The 26,203-nt window shown below is 38.1% G+C and overlaps 1 protein-coding gene across 1 annotated transcript; it reads left to right on the top strand.

Moving 5' to 3' along the window:
• Positions 1 to 9,657: 9,657 nt before the first annotated feature.
• Positions 9,658 to 12,274, top strand: LOC133456331 (uncharacterized). Its single transcript, XM_061734805.1, has 6 exons — positions 9,658 to 10,199; positions 10,286 to 10,400; positions 10,520 to 10,609; positions 11,019 to 11,180; positions 11,581 to 11,760; positions 11,853 to 12,274. The coding sequence occupies exons 1-6, from the start codon at positions 10,020 to 10,022 to the stop codon at positions 12,056 to 12,058; spliced, it is 933 nt and encodes a 310-aa protein (XP_061590789.1). The 5' UTR covers positions 9,658 to 10,019; the 3' UTR covers positions 12,059 to 12,274.
• The last annotated feature ends 13,929 nt before the right edge of the window (positions 12,275 to 26,203 follow it).

A 26,203-nucleotide genomic window follows, 5' to 3' on the forward strand; every position in this document is an offset into this window, starting at 1 on the left:
TTTCTGCATAGAAATGCGTTTTGATTACATTTCTAGCAATACATATTTCACTTTCATAATATTCACTCAGTAAATGTATATAATCTCTTGCTTGCTCGTGGTTGCAAGGTTTTTACAGATCTCGTCAGAATAATGTAAAGCTGGAACGTTTTAATAACGTGAAATGGTTACATTTTTGGTTGCTGGACAGCTGTGAAGAAAATCAATATTTTGAGTTAGTTTCTGCATGGAAATGCGTTTTGATTACATTTCTAGCAATACATATTTCACTTTCATAATATTCACTCAGTAAATGTATATAATATCTTGCTTGCTCGTGGTTGCAAGGTTTTTTCAGATCTCGTCAGAATAATGTAAAGCTGGAACGTTTTAATAACGTGAAATGGTTACATTTTTGGTTGCTGGACAGCTGTGAAGAAAATCAATATTTTGAGTTAGTTTCTGCATGGAAATGCGTTTTGATTACATTTCTAGCAATACATATTTCATTTTCACAATATTCACTCAGTAAATGTATATAATCTCTTGCTTGCTCGTGGTTGCAAGGTTTTTTCAGATCTCGTCAGAATAATGTAAAGCTGGAACGTTTTGATAACGTGAAATGGTTACATTTCTGGTTGCTGGACACGCCGTGAAGAAAATCAATATTTTGAGTTAGTTTCTGCATAGAAATGCGTTTTGATTACATTTCTAGCAATACATATTTCACTTTCATGATATTCACTCAGTAAATGTATATAATCTCTTGCTTGCTCGTGGTTGCAAGGTTTTTACAGATCTCGTCAGAATAATGTAAAGCTGGAACGTTTTAATAACGTGAAATGGTTACATTTTTGGTTGCTGGACAGCTGTGAAGAAAATCAATATTTTGAGTTAGTTTCTGCATGGAAATGCGTTTTGATTACATTTCTAGCAATACATATTTCATTTTCACAATATTCACTCAGTAATTGTATATAATCTCTTGCTTGCTCGTGGTTGCAAGGTTTTTTCAGATCTCGTCAGAATAATGTAAAGCTGGAACGTTTTAATAACGTGAAATGGTTACATTTTTGGTTGCTGGACAGCTGTGAAGAAAATCAATATTTTGAGTTAGTTTCTGCATGGAAATGCGTTTTGATTACATTTCTAGCAATACATATTTCACTTTCATAATATTCACTCAGTAAATGTATATAATCTCTTGCTTGCTCGTGGTTGCAAGGTTTTTTCAGATCTCGTCAGAATAATGTAAAGCTGGAACGTTTTAATAACGTGAAATGGTTACATTTTTGGTTGCTGGACAGCTGTGAAGAAAATCAATATTTTGAGTTAGTTTCTGCATGGAAATGCGTTTTGATTACATTTCTAGCAATACATATTTCATTTTCACAATATTCACTCAGTAATTGTATATAATCTCTTGCTTGCTCGTGGTTGCAAGGTTTTTTCAGATCTCGTCAGAATAATGTAAAGCTGGAACGTTTTAATAACGTGAAATGGTTACATTTTTGGTTGCTGGACAGCTGTGAAGAAAATCAATATTTTGAGTTAGTTTCTGCATGGAAATGCGTTTTGATTACATTTCTAGCAATACATATTTCACTTTCATAATATTCACTCAGTAAATGTATATAATCTCTTGCTTGCTCGTGGTTGCAAGGTTTTTTCAGATCTCGTCAGAATAATGTAAAGCTGGAACGTTTTAATAACGTGAAATGGTTACATTTTTGGTTGCTGGACAGCTGTGAAGAAAATCAATATTTTGAGTTAGTTTCTGCATGGAAATGCGTTTTGATTACATTTCTAGCAATACATATTTCATTTTCACAATATTCACTCAGTAAATGTATATAATCTCTTGCTTGCTCGTGGTTGCAAGGTTTTTTCAGATCTCGTCAGAATAATGTAAAGCTGGAACGTTTTAATAACGTGAAATGGTTACATTTCTGGTTGCTGGACACGCTGTGAAGAAAATCAATATTTTGAGTTAGTTTCTGCATAGAAATGCGTTTTGATTACATTTCTAGCAATACATATTTCACTTTCATAATATTCACTCAGTAAATGTATATAATCTCTTGCTTGCTCGTGGTTGCAAGGTTTTTACAGATCTCGTCAGAATAATGTAAAGCTGGAACGTTTTAATAACGTGAAATGGTTACATTTTTGGTTGCTGGACAGCTGTGAAGAAAATCAATATTTTGAGTTAGTTTCTGCATGGAAATGCGTTTTGATTACATTTCTAGCAATACATATTTCACTTTCATAATATTCACTCAGTAAATGTATATAATATCTTGCTTGCTCGTGGTTGCAAGGTTTTTTCAGATCTCGTCAGAATAATGTAAAGCTGGAACGTTTTAATAACGTGAAATGGTTACATTTTTGGTTGCTGGACACGCTGTGAAGAAAATCAATATTTTGAGTTAGTTTCTGCATGGAAATGCGTTTTGATTACATTTCTAGCAATACATATTTCACTTTCACAATATTCACTCAGTAAATGTATATAATCTCTTGCTTGCTCGTGGTTTGCCATGTTTTTTCAGATCTCGTCGGAATAATGTAAAGCTGGAACGTTTTAATAACGTGAAAAGGTTACATTTTTGGTTGCTGGACAGCTGTGAAGAAAATCAATATTTTGAGTTAGTTTCTGCATGGAAATGCGTTTTGATTACATTTCTAGAAATACATATTTCACTTTCATAATATTCACTCAGTAAATGTATATAATCTCTTGCTTGCTCGTGGTTGCAAGGTTTTTACAGATCTCGTCAGAATAATGTAAAGCTGGAACGTTTTAATAACGTGAAATGGTTACATTTTTGGTTGCTGGACATGCTGTGAAGAAAATCAATATTTTGAGTTAGTTTCTGCATGGAAATGCGTTTTGATTACATTTCTAGCAATACATATTTCACTTTCATAATATTCACTCAGTAAATGTATATAATATCTTGCTTGCTCGTGGTTGCAAGGTTTTTTCAGATCTCGTCAGAATAATGTAAAGCTGGAACGTTTTAATAACGTGAAATGGTTACATTTTTGGTTGCTGGACAGCTGTGAAGAAAATCAATATTTTGAGTTAGTTTCTGCATGGAAATGCGTTTTGATTACATTTCTAGCAATACATATTTCACTTTCACAATATTCACTCAGTAAATGTATATAATCTCTTGCTTGCTCGTGGTTTGCCATGTTTTTTCAGATCTCGTCGGAATAATGTAAAGCTGGAACGTTTTAATAACGTGAAAAGGTTACATTTTTGGTTGCTGGACAGCTGTGAAGAAAATCAATATTTTGAGTTAGTTTCTGCATGGAAATGCGTTTTGATTACATTTCTAGCAATACATATTTCACTTTCATAATATTCACTCAGTAAATGTATATAATCTCTTGCTTGCTCGTGGTTGCAAGGTTTTTACAGATCTCGTCAGAATAATGTAAAGCTGGAACGTTTTAATAACGTGAAATGGTTACATTTTTGGTTGCTGGACAGCTGTGAAGAAAATCAATATTTTGAGTTAGTTTCTGCATGGAAATGCGTTTTGATTACATTTTGTAGCAATACATATTTCACTTTCACAATATTCACTCAGTAAATGTATATAATCTCTTGCTTGCTCGTGGTTTGCCATGTTTTTTCAGATCTCGTCGGAATAATGTAAAGCTGGAACGTTTTAATAACGTGAAAAGGTTACATTTTTGGTTGCTGGACAGCTGTGAAGAAAATCAATATTTTGAGTTAGTTTCTGCATGGAAATGCGTTTTGATTACATTTCTAGCAATACATATTTCACTTTCATAATATTCACTCAGTAAATGTATATAATCTCTTGCTTGCTCGTGGTTGCAAGGTTTTTACAGATCTCGTCAGAATAATGTAAAGCTGGAACGTTTTAATAACGTGAAATGGTTACATTTTTGGTTGCTGGACAGCTGTGAAGAAAATCAATATTTTGAGTTAGTTTCTGCATGGAAATGCGTTTTGATTACATTTCTAGCAATACATATTTCACTTTCACAATATTCACTCAGTAAATGTATATAATCTCTTGCTTGCTCGTGGTTGCAAGGTTTTTTCAGATCTCGTCAGAATAATGTAAAGCTGGAACGTTTTAATAACGTGAAATGGTTACATTTTTGGTTGCTGGACACGCTGTGAAGAAAATCAATATTTTGAGTTAGTTTCTGCATGGAAATGCGTTTTGATTAAATTTCTAGCAATACATATATACAGGGTTGCGATTTATGAAAAAAACAGAGGGGGGGATAATTTTGGGAAAAAAAAATTTCAGAAAAATTACCACACAACAGCGGTCCAACAGTATAGGCTATATGAAAACTTGTTTCTTGCGTAAACCTTACACTTAAAGGAGCTGTATGTAAGAGCAATAATAAAACTAATCATAAAATGACCCCGATATGTCAACAGACATTTTAAAATCATGTTCATTTCAATTACTTATGTCACTGACAACAGCACTCAAGCCAGGATATTCCAGTTTAAAAAGAGTTGCAGCCCTCAACTGATGTTTAGGTTGTCATTTTTTGTTTTGGCCTGAAGCTCCACCCTCCACCTATCTCCCAATCACAAAGTCAGTATTGTTTCTGAAGCTCCACCCTCCACCTATCTCCCAATCACAAAGTCAGTATTGTTTCTGAAGCTCCACCCTGCACCTATCTCCCAATCACCAAGTCAGTATTGTTTCTAAAGCTCCACCCTCCACCTATCTTCCAATCACGAAGTCAGTATTGTTTCGGCATCCGCGTTGCCAGCTCAGCTCTAATTATCGCAGCCATGGCAGCCTACGTTCCTGCTGCATTCTGCAGCCTACCTGGCAACCTCTGGTCGGGGGGAGGAGGGGGAGGGTACACGCCCATATGTCTATGTACACGCCGCTCAACAATATTTTGAAAGTGACTGCAGTACCAGTTTTGGACATTTCTTACAGACAGCTCCTTTAAGCTACATAACGTAGGCGGTAGGCCTCAAAAATGATGAACTCTGTTGCAATGTAATCCTCTGCTTGGCAAAAAACATTTTATCCACAAGAATAGGATACTAAAATCATCCCCCAAATTTTGTGTATTTATGAACGAATTTAAAATGTATTTGAAATCTCTAAAACGTATAACAACAATTAAGGCAGGAAATTTATATGATCTCTTAAAGAATTTTCCCTACTGAACTGAATAAAATCAGTCTGAATTCCCCCTTATAAAAGCTGCTTTTTTTCTTACTAGTTTAATTACTTATTTATATAAGCTCCTTATATTTCATTATGTCTGTTTATTATTTATTTTATTCAGTCTATTGCACTTTATGTTAAAGCATTTGAAAATATGTCATTATATCTAATTATTATTCGTCATGCTCAATTCACTCAGCTGTTGTAGTCTTTTCTATTAATAACGTCATGCCATTATATGTACTACATTTGTTTAATTGTTGTTTATTATTACTGTTGTAATTGCACATGTACATTACTACCTGCCTTGGGAACACATGAATGTGTTTTCACTAATTGTAACGTCTGACCTTTCAGTAAAGTTTCTAAAAAATAAAAAAAATAAAAATAAAAAAAAACGTACGCGGTAGGCCTATTTTGAACCTGAACTGAACCACTGCATTTACAGAAATATTTTCTCCTAATATTGTTTTTAAATGTGCCAAATAAAAATAAATAAACAAAATTTATATTTTTTTAATTCTTTTTGATATCAGTTTAACAGAAAACATGGGAGCTCTCCTCAGCCGGGGAGATGCTGCTGTCTTCCATCGCATCAGCAATGTCAGATCTTGTTTCATCTTCTGTCGCATTTTTTCTCTGGATTTTTGGTTGTGATCCTGTAAAATATGAGGATATGCTGCTCTGGATTCTTTTCATTTTTTCATTCATTTGACTGACTGTATCTTTTATTTTGGCGGGCCGGAAGTCGGACTTTTGGAATGCAAGAAAATCCGGTTGTTTTTCAAAATAAAACTGCTTTCTGCGCGACTCGCTCTCGGTATCAAAATCAAAGCACAAGCAGAATGAACTCTGTGTGTATTTTGGTTGTTATTACTTGTTAATAATTAAATACTTTGGGTGGGTGGGGGGTTGGGGGGGGGTACATTTTGTCCCCACCGAGGATAAAAATAATTCAGCAGAGGGTAGGACGTGTAAACCAGAGGGGGGGGGGGAATCCCCACCATCCCCACCGGCAAATTGCACCCTGCATATATATTTTACTGATGACTTATGATCGAGCGTTTCTCCGCTGTGTTTCATTTTGAAATCTATCAGCTCTTCCGTCCATTAAACCTCCTGTGTAGTGCGACTTCATTGATGAGTTTTGGTTTTGACGCGCAATAGCCCCCGCCCCCCCCCTCCCGCCCCCGCCCCGCCCACCCACCGCAACCCCCCCACGAAGAAGAAGAAGAAGAAGAAGAAGAAGAAGAAGAAGAAGAAGAAGAAGAAGCAGACGAAGGAGGAGGAAAAGAACACGTGGAAAAATAACTTGACCGAGCTAAAAAAAATGAATCATCTTGACCCCGAGGATGCCATATTCCTGGCTGATGCGTTCCTGGATGAGTGCAAGGTAAATAACATTAACTCAGTGGTGTAAAAGCATACTAATTACATGCTAATTATAAGGTCTAACACCGTAATAGACTCGTAGGTATAACAGGGAAGAAGGTGCAAAACTGAAAACACTCCAAACAAAGTGCAACTATACAGTAGGCTACCTGGTTCAATGTCTTATATTCAAATGCAAGCTATAGTGCTTAGTTGAGTTCACACGTTAGAGCCAATGAGAGTTTAATTCAATATTCTGTCATAATTTTTCACTTTCTTTTTTTTTATGTAGAAAGGGTTTTCTAGATCTGTAAATACAGTGCAGTACGGAGGCCGGGGGGATTACATGGACGTGTTATGTGGGTGGTGATTTATTCTGTGGCTCAATTGTTTATTTAGGTGGATCAGCATGGACCCACAAAAGGAGGGTCAAAAAAATCCACAAAGACATGTGTTTGGCTTGATGAGGACAAAGATGGTCAACCTCTGCCAAAAAGATGTAGAGCTGGGGAGATACGAAAGCGAGATTCAGCCACTGGTTGGTATTTTGTTTTTGTTTTTTCATCAGTAGTTTCATTCATTATTCATTGAGTAAGTTTAGTGGATATTCATACTTTTGCAGTGTCTTCAGCAAGCGTAACACCCTCCTGTGCTCCGTCTACTGAAACAACTGAAGAAACTGTGACCATCGAAAATTTAGGTATTTTTTTCTCCTTTTTTTTTCTTAATACTTGTTTACTTATTTGTTATGTGGTGATTGCTCATATGTACCATTGCCTTCTTCCCTTTTCATTTACAGACTCCCTCATCCAAGATGTCCAACACATCTTGGAAAGTGCTGCTGAACAACCTCTCCCCTCACACTGGAGGAACAGGCAAACTTCCTCTCTGGAGAATTGGACAGTGATGAGGCCCTTCATGGTGAACCATATGTTGTCATCAGAAAAGCCCAAGGAGGGAGTTTGCCATCATTGTGGACACAAGGCTGCAGTAGTGATGTGTAGGGACTGTTTACCGCGATCACTCTACTGCACAGCCTGTGACCTTTCCACACATGAGGCCCTGGTGCTTCATAACAGAGCATCCATGGTGGAGGGGTTCTTCAAACACGTGCCGCCTTCCACTTTTGTTCAGCAGGATGAGGGAGGGAAATTCTCCTATCATGAAAAAGGTATTTTTTTAGTCTCAGGTTATATAGACTGTTTTACATTTTACACAAACCCTGGTTTACTCCAACAAACATGCTGGATGAAGTTTTGTTTGATAGAAACAACACCCTGAGTTTTTGGTTTAATTTACTCTAATATGTAAACTAATTCTGCTTTTTAGATTGCATGTTGCCAATCGTTCCTCCCTGCTGTGACTGCTCCACTGGGCAAACAAGCTTTTCCAAGGGAAAGCCAGTCATTTTAATTGGAATGAATGGTAACCTTTTTTTTTATTTTTTTCATATTGTGTTTTTTGTTTCTTGTGAACAAGAGATAACTGTTTTTCTCTGAAATTTCAGGAAGATACAACCTCTCCCTTCCATCAGTAAACTGCTCCTGTGGAAAAACCTTGCCAGTGACCATAAGTGATCTGGTTGAAAGTGGTTACTGGCCAGCGACTGTCAATTTTGAGACCGTGTACATGGTGGACTTGTTCACCACGTATGAGGATCTAAAAATTTCTGCCCCAGGGATGTCGCGACAAGCTTTTCTCAGCATGCTCGAGTATAGAACAAAACTCTTCGGGCGAGTGAGTGGATTTATCATTTAAGTTATCTTTTTTGGATCACCTTTTAAATAACTGATTCACTGTTAGGACTTGTTTTTACAATCCCCAAAGTTTCAGCACACATTTCTTGATAGAGCCCTTTTTTCATCATGACCACGGAGTGAAGCCAATCTTCGACACATCGTGAGTTGTGTCCTAATAACTGCAAGGTTATTTACTGTTTTGTTTTCTCACTTTTGCCCTCAGAGTGGTAACATATGTGGGGATACAATGCAGAGGGCCTTCCTCGAATGGGCCTATGCCAAATTTGAGGTTGACAAGCTGTCCCAGGTCCAGCATTTTCAGTGCCCTGCATGCACACCCTCTATGTTGGCAGTTGCAGTGGATGGGAACCGCAAATTATATCGTTTCAAAAGCCAACCAGGGTGTGTAACATTCATGTACAATGAAATGCTAGTGAGCCAATAATTGCTTTTATACTGTAAATGTAACCCACATCTATATATTTCTTTCAAGACCTGATGGGTTTTTTGATGGAGTCTTTTTGGCCAGTGATGCTAAGGTGTCCTCCTTTGTTGATTACATCCATGGAACAACTGGACATGTAAGCTAAATTTATATTTCTTCATGTGTAACACTTCAAATTTCAAATTTTTATGAATGCTTGTAGCCTGTTTTTTAAACTTTTAAACATTATTTGATTTATTCAAGTAATAGATTGGCATTACTGCAACAAATGCCATAATTCCATGATTTACAGCTTATTTTGTAAAATTTAACTCTGGAAATGTCTGTATTTGCCCTCATCTGTTTAAGAATCCAAAGAAAGGGAGATGTGGTGCAGGTCAGTGGACAGCAGCACGAGAGTCCGCCAACAAGTCTGCGAGCAAACTAGACGAGGAAGGTGTTGAAGTTGCTGTCTGTCGTCATGGGTTTTTGCTGAAGGGACTGAATATGTTCCGTGGAGAAATATTTGCATACCCATTATATCTCCAGAAACAGCTATCTTCACAGACCATCCAGTTTTTTTGCTCTGATGTGGTCTGCAAATATTGGCCATATCTGCAGAGAGTTGTGGACCACTGTCCAGAGTTGGAGGACTTGCTGAAAATGCGCCCATTTCTCTCCATCATGCATGCAAAAGCGCATTCATGGATGTGTGAGGTAATAATGACAGTTAGATGTATTTCTTACCATTTCTACCACACATTATGATCGTCTGTCCTCTGCCCCCACTTTTTGTTTTCTAAATGATAACATTCATGTAAATGTGTTACAGTTAAAATGGGGAGGACGCAATCAAGAAGGAGCTGGAACTACAATCGGGGAGGAGGTTGAACAGGTTAACAGCTTCCTCTCCCGAGCAGCCATATGTTCCAAGTACATGTCAAAAGCCGGTAAGCATTTTTCATGTATAGTTGTGTCCAAATTGAACCACAAGCTGACATATTTTTTGTTTGTTTTGAATGCAGCACTATTTCTCATTATCATCTTTGGTCTTCAAGTGGTACTGTCAAATGTTTTCAGGTGTCCAACTCCAGAGTAGACAAACAGCACCAGACTTACATATTTCCCATATTCCCCCTTCTGAGAACGGGTTTGAACCTGATGCTTGGCCTTTGCATTTTAAAGTTCCATGCATCCGTGCTCATTTTGAAAACAATTGTCTAGTCAACACTTTTACACGGTTCAAAATTCTCTTTATAATAATTTAACTTCTGACACGTTAATTAAGTGTATGATTCTTTCCAGGGTTATATGACAATATTAGAGAATCGTCAATGTAGTATCCGACCTTTGGTCCTCACTGTGAACCTAAATTACTGCACATACATTATGCTTCCAGTTCGCACAGATATGCTTACAATCCAGGCAAGTGGCTGGAACAAGCGAAAGGCAGAAAACCTTGACCGGACACTGGCCAAAAGATACATCAAGGTACTACCTAGGCAAATATGTATAATAACATTTTTGTTTTTAAATTGTCTCGGCATTTGTTAAGCACAAATATTTATTTTGGACAGACTGTACAAAAGATTACAGAGGCTACGAAGGACCTGGAGAAACTTACCGCTGAGTTATCTCTACAGCAAGACACAGTCCAGGAGTGGGTGTCTGATGTTCAGCAGTGGACCTCAGGTACTTTGAAAAAAAATATTTAAAAAATAATTTGGTTCTGCTCTTGTACAGGGTATCTGAAAAGAAGCTGATTGTGAACTGAGATGGGCATGAATTAATTTGTTTGTTGTCCTTCAAAGGAGCAACAATCCAAAATGACCTGCAGAGGACCATCGAGGGGCTATATTTGGGCATCAAACAGCGAAAATTTCAGCTGTATCGTCAGTCTGGTAAGACAAAAAAAGGCCACTAGTAATGCAAATTTGTGAAAAAATTAATCCACTAATGATTTATGCATAGTAAAAATAGCGAAACCATTTATAAAAATAAAACACATCTTTGGAAGTAGGTTTACTACAAGTCAGGGCAGCATACTGAAGAACTGTCAAAATCATAATACGGTTGAGTGCAATATACAAATATTTCCAATATTTCTGTAAAGTTAAGAGATGTCCTGACCTACCAATGTGCTTTGTACTCTATTTTAAAAAAAAATATGATTGTTTAAAATAGATTCTGTATTTTTTTTTTACACAATTTTTCAAATGATAATGAAACTTGTGATGCAAATACTGTATGATCACACAGCATCTGTGACACTAATCACAACACATACATGCATTGTGTTTCTCATTGTAGGTGGGAATAAGCGAAGGCATCAGCTGAGAACAAAGATTGCTGCTGAGAAGAAAGCCTTGGAAGCTGCCATCAATGACCACAATGCCACTGTGGGGGAAGCTGAAAAACTCCCTCCTCCCAATGAACTCCTGGCTGTGGACAACTACTCCTGGCCATGGGAATGTAAATACTTCCTCTGAAATGCACTGAATACAAATTGCTTGATGCACACATCTCGATGTACATATGGAATCTGATGTAAAAAATGTTAAGCCACTGGGCAAAATGCAAAAAAAAAAAAAATGCAGTAATTTGTAAATGAATGTGATCGAACTCCTTGGCGAACAGTGAACATGTTTACCAGTGGAATGATCCAAACAGTTGGTTTGGAGTTTTCAACAAATTTTCATGTTTTTTTCCCCCCAGCTTTTTTTTCAATTTGCTGCAGCCAGCAAAATCACAAGAAGCAAATATTCGCAAAAACTGATGACCCGGAAAGGGTCAAGCATGCAAAATATCTTCTGTCCCAATATTTTTATAGGAGGTTGTAACATAACATAACATATGATGTAATGTATTGCAGGTCATGGTGATATGGTGCGGAAAAAAATGATTTTCGACAAGGTCATGCTGCTGGCTAGACTGAAAGAAGAAGAAGTCATTGTGGTTCGCGAAGTCAAACAGCACATGGAGTACATGAAGAGGGTTTCTGGACTGATCGACGAGCTTACCTCTCAGCTCACTGAAGACACCAACAGGAAATGTAAGGACAAAAAATAGTTTGTTTTTTCCTACAATTTGCTTCTCTTGTAACCACTTGGTTTATTTCTTTTTATTTTAATGTCACATTCTCAGGCAGTACAGAGGGATTAATGGAGAAAGGACGTGAGGGACTACTATGTGTGCTGAAGAGACGATTGTGTGAAGTTCAAGCACAACTGGCCACAGCATGCAGCACATACAAAAGTATTCTTGGACTGCAAACATTGTCCTTAGATGACTTCTCTGAAGAGGAAGACTTTGAAAATACTTCCTCAACTGATGAGGAACTGGGAGAATAGTTATTAGTTTGTGTTTAGAGCATGTACTGCAAAGTCCTCTGAAACTGTAAAAACCCATTGTGTTAGCCCATTAGCCCCTACCCTCTGCCACAACCCAACATTTACATTTTTGATCAAAATGTATTGCACATTACATTATTTTCACTGTAGTTGTGTATAGTTTGTATATACCTACTTGGCTTACGGTTTTTACCTGCCATTGTTTATGTAATAATTGCTCGGTTTATGTTTATGTTCATGTTCTGGATCTCTGGAAAGCGTCTAGAGACAACATCTGTTGTGTTAGACGCTATATAAATAAAATTGAATTGAATTGAATTGAAACTGTAGTTCACATATTGTATTGTTACTTTGTCCAACAGAGTGCTATTCCATTTTGTGTTTCCACATGTTAGTATATTAAAATTCTCTCTCTCTCTTTCTCTCTCACTCACCTCTATCTTAAGATACATAGTCTTTATTTTGAACAGGGCATAGTCTTTTAGCTATAGATAACTTACATTGTTCATTTCACCCAATAAAGTGAACTGTTGTTTGAACTATAGTCATGTCTCTTTGGTTGGTGTCATTAATAGTTTTCATTTAAGTCAGTTTCCTGTTTTATCCAATCGTGTCAGTTCCTTTCAGGTAAGTCTGTAGTAAGCATTAGGCCTATTCCAAGATCTTGAATTAATTTTTTAAACCAATAGCCTATATCATAGGATTTTATGAGAGTACATTTTTTCTCTGTTCATGCTCTTATGGAGAGACTTGTAGGACGGCAACGAATCGAGGCAAATTGTGTGATTGTTACATTTTTGCCTATGTTTTGTGTCTCAATCACGTGACTCAAGGTTCCTGTCGGGAGAACAAAAACGGGGGACATTAAGTGGAAAATTAAACATTTCTTGTCTTGAAGATATTTGTGTTTTATAACACAGCCCTACAGTAGATTTTGATAATCGCGCCGTCAGTTATGAAAAATAAATGTGTGGTTTTTGTTTTACATTTTTGTTAGCGGAAGTAGCCGCCCGTTACCATGGAGATGAGGACAGTCTGCTTTGCGTCGCGCAGAACAGAGTCTGCTGTTTTAGTTAAAATATCTTCATCAAACTAACATTGCTGTCTTTTCTTAGCATAGATCATATACATGCATTATAACCACTTACTAGACAGTGTGTGATATTTGATATATTGGGTAGATATATGTTTTCATAACCCTAGCACAGTAGTTCTTCCTAAACCTGAAGAACTACAACTGGGGTGCTGATGTCAACACAAGTACTGCAGAGGGGTCTAGGGAGTGGTAGTTTTTTTTCATTCAGGGTTTTCCCTAAAATTGGAAGTTGTAAATACTTGATTGGTGGCATTTCAGGGGTTTGAGGGGATGTCAAACACATTTTTGGCATCAGACTTTAAATATTGTCTTGTTCAATGGGGGATTTTTTAATTTTACACCATGTCCTACAGTGCCTCTGTTCTGTTCTAGTCACTGTTCAAGTGGCGTGAGGTTTTGGTCCTGATGGACCGCAGCCTCCTGCCAGAGGGAAGAACCTGAAACAGTTTGTGTCTGGGGTGGGAGGGGTCTGCTGCAATCTTTCCTGCACGCTTCAGGGTCCTGGAGGCGTGCAGGTCCTGGAGAGATGGGAGGTTGCAGCCAATCACCTTCTCTGCAGAGCGGATGACACGCTGCAGCTGTTCCTGTCCTTCACAGTGGCAGCAGCGTACCAGACGGTACGCTCAAAAGACTTCATGACCACAGAGGTCAGGGCGATGGGTCTATAGTCATAGAGTCCTGTGTTCCTTGGTTTTTTGGGGACAGGTATGATGGTGGAGGTTTTGAAGCAGGCCGGCACATGGCATGTCTCCAGGGAGGTGTTAAAGATGTCCGTGAACACCGGAGACAGCTGATCGGCACAGTGCTTCAGGGTGGATGGGGAGACAGAGTCCGATCCTGCTGCTTTGCGGGGGTTCAGTTTTTTGAATATTTCATTAACGTCCCTCTCCAGGATAGAGAGGGGCGTCGCAGTGGTGTGGGGGGATGAGGGTGGGGCCTCTGGGGTGTGAAGTGGTCCGGTCCCTGCTGGGGAGGGGGGGGGGTGCAGTTGGAGGGATGGAACTGGGGAATGTGAATGCAGTCCCAGGGGATTGTATCAGGACTGTCCCTTTGTTTGTCAAAGCGACAGTAGAACTCTTTCAGGTCGTTGGCTAGGCGTCGGTCGTTGGTGGAGGGGGGGGCTCTGGGTTTGTAATTTGTAATCTGTCTCAGTCCATTCCAGACTGAGCTGGCATCATTGTCTTTTTTTTTTTTTTTTATCCCGTTTTTTTTCCCATTTTTTACCACCCCGTGCTCCTACCTACTGACAGTCCTGGGCATTGCCATCCTCTACCAACCCCGGGAGGGCCCTGCACTGAGCTCAGGTCTCCTTAACCTGAGGAGTGAGCAGGCCGCTTCTTTTCACCAGACAGGGTGGGGCTTCTCCGGCCGAACGTAGCGCGTGGAAGGATCACGTTATTCCGGCCGGATCCTCCCCACCCCATCTGGCGCCCCGGTTGGCCAGAGGGGGCATGTATAGCCCAGGACTGTGTGCATGTTTTTGTGAGGGTAGCTCCCATTAGCTACCCAGGGGAAACACGGGGAGAACATGCAAACTCCACACAGAAAGATCCTTTCGCCAACCCCACCCATGGTGTGGGCACTGAAGTCATGGGGGAACTAACACGCACTTCAGCACCCACAGCCTGGCATCATTGTCTGAGAACTGTTGGTCGTAGCTTCTCAGAGTACAGTCGTTTAGCTGCTCTCACCTCCTTGCTAAACGTGTACTTTGCCTTTTTGTCCCATAATTATAAGCCTTCAAATATGCTTTGAGGTTAAGGTTCAAAGGTCAATATCTCAACGCAGGAATAATGTAGAACCTTCAAATGTATATTATTATATTACTCCCCAGGTCAAGACCTTTCCAGTGATTGGTTTAGCTCTATGTCAAGTTTTAGTTTTTTCATACTTTGGACATGTGCCCTAACAGGCTTAGGTTCAGAGAGCACTTCAAGTGCTTCAAACCTGTGTGTGTGTGTGTGTGTGTGTGTGTGTGTGGGGGGGGGGGGGGTTGGGCTTCAATTACTTCATACACACATCTATAATCACACAATAAGGTAGACTAATAATAATGATAATGATAGTAAAGTAGGCCTCAATACAGAGGCTATTGATTGGAAACAGTAGGCTACATCCAGTCTAGGTTGTTTGCATGCAAATATTTCATGTGAATATTCCATTGTGTTTTCTATTAATTTGCAATTTTAACATTATGTTACTGCCATTGTTATACCCCTAAAAAAGGGGGTGTGAAACAGACACACAGACACGATGCTCGTTAATCAGAGTCCAGTTCTGTATTGGCTGAATAACGGACACCGCGTCTCCCCTAACGGTAAGTCAGAACCCAAAACAACGTGAGCAAAATAACGGTTAGACATTCCTTAACAAACGATCAACAAAACGACGGTTAAACATTATTTACAAAGGGATTATGATATTAGTTTGTTTTTTATTTTCCTGCTACAACATCATGAATCCAAGGGCCTTTGCCAATCAGAACTAATAGATTTTAGATAGACATTTTATCACTATTACACCATTCTTGACAGGCATCCCCTGTTTCAGGCGTTTTTTTAACCTGGTTAAAAATGCCTGCACTGCAGTGTGCAATTGTCAGTGTTGAAATGCTGAAAAATAGTAATTAGTTACCGTTACTAGTTACTTCATAAAAAGTAACTCAGTTAGTAACTCAGTTACTTAGACCAAAAAGTAATGTGTTAGAATATTAGTTACTGCAAAACTAAATACTTACTAAATAATGTTACTAAATAACGCATTAGTCCCAACACTGGCTATTGTGCTTTGTCACTTTGTTACTCTGTCACACAATGCATCTAATGTCATAGTTATATTTTAGTAGACAAAAGTGTGTGCAGTGCTTTATTGTATGGCATGCTAGAGTATCTTTGCTATTATTTGAGGAGGACAGCTTTTTGGATGGCATAACCTCAGTTGCAGCCAGCAACCCTGATGGTAATATAGCCTACAATTAAATAAACGTATCATTTTACAATCACAGACAGATGTGACTAAAAAATAAATTTGAAATGGAACGGAGCCAGTCCACGGCAGACAGTTCAGTTTTAGAGTGGAGCGCGCCCCTATTTACGTTAAGGTGACGTAGCTGCAAGAGGTCGCTGATTGACAGGCGGGTTGGCCTATCAAAGAGGCGCAGAGATCAGCGCCTTTTTGAGCATTTATAAGGGGCTTTCACGCTCTATGCCAAGACCATCAGACCGTGCGTTCTCAAAGGTAAGAAATGATCCCGTACTGATATCAAATATGCTAACGGAACCTGAATAATAAAGTTAATTATTAACAGTGCTTTTATGCATTAAATGTTTTCTTTTGTCTATTTTAGTCACATGATACACTTTAGTTGTACCAGGCGTTAAAATGAACAAGAAATTGAAAAAAACAAGGGTGGTCTAATTAATTTTTTCCATGACTGGAAGACCCCGTCCACACGTAGCCGGGTATTTTTAAAACCGAATATTCCCCCCCCCCCCCCCCCCCCCGTTTCCCCCCTTCCCCGGCAGACGCGTCTCCCTCTCGGTCGCCACGGAGCTGCCGCGTTAACCCTGAGTTATGGTTCCGCGTTAAATCGACGCAGAGCTTACGGCGTAGGTGAAGCGACAACGCGCACCGTACAGTGCGCGTTGCCGGGTATCCTACGCCGTAGGGTGCGCGTAAGTTCTGCGTTGGTGTAACGCAGAACCATAAATCAGCCTTTATCGACGCAGCCCTACGCCGTAGGGTGCGCGTAAACATTGAAAAACGTACTTTTATATGAAAATAACCAGAACCAGATAGCCATGACATGGTATTAAATCAATATTTCTATAGTATTCTTAGTAATATTTATATTTACATTATAACATATATACATATATTATTACCTAATAACATGTTTATATATTATTACATTATGATGTCATGACATTATAACATGTGTGTACACATGTACACATGTTATAATGTCATGATATAAATACATCATAATGTAATTATATATATATATATATATATATACATATATATATATATATATATATATATATATATATATATATATATATATATATATATACATACATGTTATATATATATATATATATATATATATATATATATGTATATATATATATATATATATATATATATATATATATATATATATATATATATATATATGTATATATGTTATAATGTAAATATAAATGTTACTAAGAATACTATAGACATATTGATTTAATATAAATACCATGTCCTGGCTACCTGTTTCTGGTTATTTTCATATAAAAGTACGTTTTTCAATGTTTATAATTATTCACAAGTATGCAGTGTCATAACTACATCTCTGACGTTCATAACAAACCAAACTGTTAGAAAATCTGTTGAGAATTGAGCAAGTCAAGGTTGTTTAAGCAGTACATGCACCATTAAACACAATGTTATGAGTGAGCGAGTCTCCTGTAGCAAGATGGCCGCCGTGTGACCCTTAATATTCATGAGTTAATCATGTCATTAGGTTAAGCTAAAGACACAAACAGCTAGGTCTTATTTATTGTATTTTACCTTTTGATCTTTGCATCGGGGTCTTGGTTTTGTTTAGTGTATGAAAAAATAGAGGGCACAAAATCAGGACTCTCGTGGTCCAGTGACATCTCACCTGTAAAAAGAAAGATACACATTAGCCAAATAACACCAGATAACCACTTTTCAAGTTTCTTAAGTGTTTTGAGATGCTCAAATCAGAGAAAAGACAACCAGGGCACACATCCTAAACAACAATGATGCTAGAGCGTTATAGCTGTTAAGTTACGTGGAGCTACTGTACACCACACTGTTAAGTTACGTGGAGCTACTGTACACCACACTGTTAAGTTACGTGGAGCTACTGTACACCACACTGTTAAGTTACGTGGAGCTACTGTACACCACACTGTTAAGTTACGTGGAGCTACTGTACACCACACTGTTAAGTTACGTGGAGCTACTGTACACCACACTGAAGCTCTCAGCTGTATGAGTTAGTACTAGCACCAGTAGTAAACTTACAGTCTATGGTAGCAAACCCTTACAATACACTTACTCTACTTACAGTTACTCAATTAAAGGCATTCAAGTAAAGCTAAACCAGATAGCCACGATAACTCACCAGATATGAAATGAGCACTGCAAACGCGGGCATTCTTGATGATGTCCTCGGTCCAGTCGGTTCTTCTGATGCTTGCAGCCACAGGCTCCTACGGTGCTTTTGAAATGGCCTGTTTCCTCTGGGAATTGCAAAATAATTATGTTCCTCAGGATTTCGATTTGTACACCCGTACACACAACAGCTGGTGGGCATGTTGTTCTTCTATAACGTTACTGCAACTCCAAAAACGCAACTTAAGAAACAAATCTTCCCTCGCTCTAGTCAAACACATACAACTTCTTCCGCTTCTTCCGCCGCAACAATGCGCGCGCATCCTGTGATGACGTAGGCTGGAAAGGGGTCTATTGGATGTGATGCTGTGATGTGAACACCATTGAAATGGTGCTACATGTTGATGTCTGACACGACTGATAATGCTTAAGTACATTTATTTTATACATTTAACAGTTATTGAATGTTGATTGTTTTATATTGTATTTAAGATGCCACGAGGGTCAACTACGACGACGTGCGTGAGCTGTCAAGCAGCTATCGGTGTGGCCACCAAGTGCTGCAAGTATTGCCAGTCAATACAGCCGAAAAAACAAAGACTGGCAAAAAAAATTCAGAAGTTTGAGGCCAGAAAAGAGACATGGTTGAAGAACCAAAAAAAAAACCAAACCGTCTCTCATGTTGTTGATGAGGCATCTGTCTTGGTATGTGTTTAACTCATGCAGTTATTATTTACATAATTACAGCCCAAAATCTTTCAGACATTTATAATTGTTCATATTTCTGTGTATATTATATAATATATATCTTTATTTTCAGGTCGAAAAGTTGAACGCACTGGGGTACAAGGTGGTAATCTTTATTGGCAAACCAAGGAAGAAGCCGAACACCTGGTCTGCACAAGTCATGCATCCAACATGGCAGCTGTCAGAGCAGTCTATAAAGTGCTTGGACAGGATGAAAGCACTCTACCAAGTGTTCATTAATGGTAAGTGTGTATGATTATTTAAAAACTTACTCCACAGTCAACATAAAAAGAAATGTGGCACAGAGACAGCGCAGTACAGGTGTCACAGGGCAAACCGCAGTGGGCCAAAAATAGCTATTCACCTGTTGCTTCATCAAATTTGGTCTTTGCTTTATCCAATAGGTGTTTCTTTTAGAGCTGCAGCAATTAATTGATATTTGAGATTATGAATCAATTATAAAATTAATCACCAACCATTTTGATAATTGATAAATAGGTTTGAGTAATTTTTTTTAAACATTCTCTGCTTTCAGAGTCTTACATATTAATGTATATATCATCTTTGACTTTGGGAAACACTGGTCAGCATTTTTAAACATTTTCTGATGCTTTATGGACCAAACAATTAATCGATTCATTGAAAAAAATTAGTCGACAGATTATGAAAATAACCGTTCTTCGCAGAGCTAATTTATTTTACTAATCAGTGAGCCACATAGCTCACTGATTGTCTGCCATACATAGCAAAAGAGTTAACAGTAAGAGGCATTGCTCAATTCAACTTAAAAAAAAATATAAACACATATCTCCACTTCACATGAGGTAATGAGATCCTACAATTTGCATCAGAGTACAAATCAGCCTGACCTCGCCTCAGTTCTACAGAGAGCATAGAGTCCATAGGGCAGCATTTATAGACAGAAGAATACAAAGGACATACATTTCTTTATGGGGCACACTCACTGCTAGAAAAAAGGGACATTTGTTCCTTACAGGAGGTTAATAATTTCCTCTTTTTGTACCATTGAGGTTGTACTGACCAGCAGCCCACCACCAGTCCTCCTCCCATGCAGTCGACCATCCAGCCCACCACCAGTTCCACCATCCAGCCCACCACCAGTCCTCCTCCCATGCAGTCCACCTTCCAGCCCACCACCAGTTCCCCCATCCAGCCCACCACCAGTTCCACCATCCAGCCCACCACCAGTCCTCCTCCCATGCAGTCCACCTTCCAGCCCACCACCAGTTCCCCCATCCAGCCCACCACCAGTTCCACCATCCCGCCCACCACCAGTCCTCCTCCCATGCAGTCCACCTTCCAGCCCACCACCAGTTCCACCATCCCGCCCACCACCAGTCCTCCTCCCATGCAGTCCACCTTCCAGCCCACCACCAGTTCCACCATCCAGCCCACCACAGATTTGCCTAAGGAGAAACCCGGTAAGTTCTGCTGATATTTTCAAGTAGCATGTAAATCATGATTCAAATACTACTCATGTTTCTTTTTCATGTTATTTAATCATGGTATACATGATAACCATGTTAACCATTTAATCTGTCTCTCCTTCTTAAACTCCTGAAATAATACTTTAAATGAAGAAATGTATTTGAATTTGGAAAACAAAATACAAATGACAGATCAGTGTGAGGTGACCTCTGAGGTGTTCTACCAGTAACTACTGTAACATGTAGGTCTGGATAACTTGCCTTTCAATTATTACTAAAGGGAAATATAATATTTCAAAATTCTGACTGGATAATTGGCAGTTGCTAAAGCAAAAACACAAACAAGTAATTCATAATGAAACAAAAACTTTTGGCAAGTGAATTAGTGAAGGGGTATACGCCACAATGTGCCACCAGAACAGCTTCAATCTATGCAGGAACTGATGATGATGGAGAGCACTGTTGCACATCCAAAGTCTGCTGTAGTTGTTTGGGGCCTCATTTTCAGCTTCATTGGAATTGGGGTTTGTAAAACCCATTGAATTAGATTGACAGAATCTCCATACTTACTAAATCATTCAGTGAGACCCTGTGCCTTGTGAATTGAAGCATTATCGGTCTATAAGACACAATTCCCATCAATATTGAAATTATAGGATGAATGTAATCTCTGTGGGAGGAACTACATTCATTGTTTTTCCCCTCATCTTCCAGGCTTTTACTTCAATTGGTCACCTGTTTGTACATATTGTCATCTATAACCCTTGGTAAAGCAAAAAAGTGACCATACAGCATATGATTAAACAATTTCCAAGTATTTCAATGAGTGCCCTACAAAAGATTACGATCTATATCTTTCCAATTGTAATGTGACATTATATATTTGTTATTGGAATAGAGGTATTTAGACCAGTGTTCATTCATTACACCTCTTCACAGATACATTTCTCTAATTTCAACAGATATGTCTGCAAAGAAGAAAAAGAAGCTGAAGGTTTCTTCAGCCCCAGCAGACAGGTCAACAAGGAGGAAACTGAGGGGGAAAAAATCACCCAGAGGTTTTTAAGCTTTCCTAGATGTACATTTCATCGTTTCAAATCAGACTTCAAATACAGTGATTCTTTTGCCTTAGTTAGATATACATAAGTCATAAATATAGCATGTGTTGTCAGTCAAAATCATTTAAATTACATTGATGAAGATGTATGAGGTCAAACTCGAGTACTTTTTTGGTTCTTTCAGAATGTAACCATGGGATAGTAGAAGGGGAACCTTACTACCCAGTGAAGAGGGTGATCCGCTGCAAAATGCTGAAGGTTGGCTTTACAATGATTAAAAGTCATAGATGTAGGCAAGGCAAGGCAAATTTATTTATAAAGCACAATTCAACACAAGGTAATTCAAAGTGCTTTACATTGACATTAAAAGTGGCAAGACATAATTAGACAGTAAATAACAAAATTAATTGAAAAAATAATAAGAAAATAAGTAAAATAATAAAAAGCACAATCTGTTAAAAATAAGGGCAGTAGAATACAGCAGGTAAATTTAATTTGGGAGTACGCTTGAGTAAACAGTAATGTTTTAAACCCTGATTTAAAGGAGCTGACAGATGTACTCAGTGGAATTGCAAGCATCCCAACTGGAAACCCCTTAACCCCCCAACTTTTATGTTTTTTCAGGGGATCCAAATGGAGTTGGTGGAGTGGGAGCCCTGTTCACTCTGGTATGTACAATTTATCATAGTTTTGATTGGAATTGACCATATTCACAGCGTCACCATCTTTCCATAAGTCATCACTTGGGCTGGGTAAAAAACAGCTCGAGGGCCGAAGAACATAACCTCCTATCTGCACAATTGTCTGACTGGTATTTTTCACTTTAGATGACATCACAAGGAGGGCTGCACCTAATCAGCCTGTCTGTACGTTATTTCCACCCATATAGGTATCCTTAAAACAAAATAGCATTCTACAACACAGTTTTTTGTGTTTTTCACAAAAAAGTGAAATTTTCAGATAGGAGGTTATGTTCTTCGGCCCTCGAGCTGTCTTTAGCTGCAACTGCTAATGGTAATGGTAAAGTCAATGTTGATATGACATCCTTGCTAATGTAATGTAAGATAGGAAAGCAGTAAAACTGTGGATAGTCAACGCACACCAGAGATATATTTCACGTTATTCAAGCCTGGAAGATGCTAACACGCTTTTATTTTAAGCCGATATCGGATGTTGTGGTGAACACCAGAACGTTAAATAGCTCAACGGTTGTTATGTGACAGCGTTGAGTCTTCCCACCCTGAGTGATGACGTTTAGCAAAGATAGCAACGCTGTGAATATGGCTAATAGCCTAATTCTCAGTACTTCAAAACTTCAAGTAATAGCCTTGGCTTGTGTTTGTGGGCGGCTGTGGCTCAGTGTGTTGAAGTGTTCTTGGGCAAGACACTGAATCCACACTTGTACCCCCCAGTGTGTCATTGGGTGTGTGAATGTGTGCGAGTGGTTAGTCTCCTAACCCTGTTTGCAAAGAGTGTTGTATGAATGTGTGTGTAAAAGGGTGAAAGGGATGAACATAGTGTTTTGTGTTGTCCCACTGACTATAAAAGTGCTAGAAAGGGCAAGTCCATTTACCATCCATAATTGCTTCAGCAACTTAATTGAACAGGTTGTATTTGGCATAGCCATCTATATGTGGCCTGCCTTTAATTTATTTTTTGCAAAACGTATGATCAAATCTAAATTAATTATAATTTGGTGCCTATGGGTACGAGATTAATTGAATGGATTAATTGTTTAGAATCGAAACTAAATAATGACGTGTAGCATGCTGCCTAAAGTTTAATCATACACGCTAAGAAGCGCAAGGAAATGGAGATCTGAAGCAACTACTGTAACTGAGACTGAATTTCATTCATCAAAAAGTGCAATCACACCAGGCCCGTAAGAGGGCAGATAATTTTTCACACTGAGCTTTTAGTTCAAGTTTTACATTATTTGTGTACTTTATCAGTTATGTGGTGCTTAAGGCAGATAAACCTAACTGCCATAATGGAGAGACATATGTTAGACGTAATCACCTATTTATTTTAAGCAAGGATTTCCTTTTTCTTTACATTGAATTTTGATTAGATGTTGACATTGGGATGCTAAAGTAACACACATTTGGTTAAAGGCATTTACAAAAGTTCAAAGACTTGGGAGGTCTTTCATGACCAAATTTCCAAGACTATTATTGTGCAGCAAATTGCAGGGGTATTTTACAATGGCTACCTTCAGAGCAGATGTATATGATTTCAAATAAATGGCTACACTGTACAGTATGTAATGGATATACAAACCTTAACCAAAATATTACCATAGGCAGGTAATTTACTGTTATCAGGTTACTGTAAGTTTATAAATCTATTGAATGAAGGGGGTGGCTTACTGTTCCTCATTGCCCTTAACCATGTCATGTTTTTAATTTAATTCATGGCTGCTGTAAAGACCTAAATGAATAACAATCTCTTTTTATTACAGTGGAAAAACTTGGCCGCCACAGTGGGGGGCGAAGGAGAACATATTATAAATATGTAAATATATATATGTGAATTGAGAAAAATGTTAAATTTTCAGTGCCATTGTTTTTCATTGTTTTTTTTTTTTCATAAGTTGTCAGTTCCATAATGTTTATGTTTATGTTGTTTTATTAAAAAAATCAAAAGCCTGAAAGACTCTCACTTTGTAGCAAACCAGAGAATGCTGTGTTTGCAAAAGCTTGACAGATCATTTCTCGTTCACACACACTGACACATTGATTGATTGATTGATTGATTGAAGAATTTATTAGAAGAATTGCATAGGATCAGGTACAGTTTCATGACAGTACAGATTCGCTGATACAAAGTCAACTAAAAGGCATTATTCCAAGAAAGCATTAAACTTGTTTACATTGGATAACTTTTTTTTTAACTCATATAACATTGAATGACATACAGGTAAGAAGCAGTACTTTGTAGGGAAGATTGTAAAAAAAAGAAAAGGGGGGAATTACTGTTATTTTGCACCGAGAGAGACTAAAAGGTGATGAGACAAATAGAATAAGCTAGGTAATACAAAACAAAAGCAGACACACATAGATATTGCATACTTCCAATAATATAAATACAATGTATTAACCGGCAATCAGACAAAAACTTGATCATACACCAGAAATAAGTTATTACTAAGATCAGACACTTGGCAGCACTGTAGCCTACGTCATAAGAAACATCATCAGTAGTATTGAAATATCGTGATCGATTTGTCATTTGTTACCACAAATAACAGTATTCTTACAAAGTGAAAATATTCAGTTAACAATGATTCCAACAAGCAAGCTTCTGCTTCTTCTTCTGCTTCTTCTTCGTGGGGGGGGCGGTTACGCCTCAAAACTCATCAATGAAGTCGCACTACACAGGAGGTTTAATGGACGGAAGAGCTGATAGATTTCAAAATGAAACACAGCGGACAAACGCTCGATCATAAGTCATCAGTAAAATACATATGCAGGGTGCGATTTGCCTGTGGGGATGGTGGGGATTTCAAGAGAGAAGCAAGAGATTATATACATTTACTGAGTGAATATTATGAAAAGTGAAATATGTATTGCTAGAAATTTACATTATTCTGATGAGATCTGTAAAAACCTTGCAACCAGAGCAAGCAAGAGATTATCTACATTTATATATTGCTAGAAATGTAATCAAAACGCATTTCTATGCAGAAACTAACTCAAAATATAGATTTTTTTCACTCAAAAATGAAAAAATGTCCACCGTGTTTGTTGGTATCACAGCCAGAATCTTAAAAGTCACATGACTTGGACGCAAAACGAATAGACAGAAAAATGTAACAGTTATACATTTCAAGCGCTAGAAAAATGTAACAGTTATACATTTCAAGGGCTAATATTGTAACCCCTCTACGTTTTTGCACTTTGGACCAACGTAGCCAGGGTACGTTTTTATATGAGACGGAAAACCAATAGGCAGAAAAATGTAACAGTTATACATTTCAAGGGCTAGAAAAATGTAACAGTTATACATTTCAAGGGCTAATATTGTAACCCCTCTACGTTTTTGCACTTTAGACCAACGTAGCCAGGGTATTCTGACGAGATCTGAAAAAACCTTGCAACCAGAGCAAGCAAGAGATTATGTACATTTATTGAGTGAATATTATAAAATTGAAATATGTATTGCTAGAAATGTAATCAAAACGCATTTCTATACAGAAACTAACTCAAAATATAGATTTTTTTCACTCAAAAATGATAAAAATGTCCACCGTGTTTGTTAACTCAAAATATAGATTTTTTTCACTCAAAAATGAAAAATGTCCACCGTGTTTGTTGGTATCACGGCCAGAATCTTAAAAGTCACGTGCCTTGGACGCAAAACGAATAGGCAGAAAAATGTAACAGTTATACATTTCAAGCGCTAGAAAAATGTAACAGTTATACATTTCAAGGGCTAATATTGTAACCCCTGTACGTTTTTGCACTTTAGACCAACGTAGCCAGGGTACGTTTTTATATGAGACGGAAAACCAATAGGCAGAAAAATGTAACAGTTATACATTTCAAGGGCTAATATTGTAACCCCTCTACGTTTTTGCACTTTGGACCAACGTAGCCAGGGTACGTTTTTATATGAGACGGAAAACCAATAGGCAGAAAAATGTAACAGTTATACATTT

The sequence above is a fragment of the Cololabis saira genome, chromosome 12, assembly GCF_033807715.1.
Source record: "Cololabis saira isolate AMF1-May2022 chromosome 12, fColSai1.1, whole genome shotgun sequence".
Lineage (NCBI taxonomy): Eukaryota > Metazoa > Chordata > Actinopteri > Beloniformes > Belonidae > Cololabis > Cololabis saira.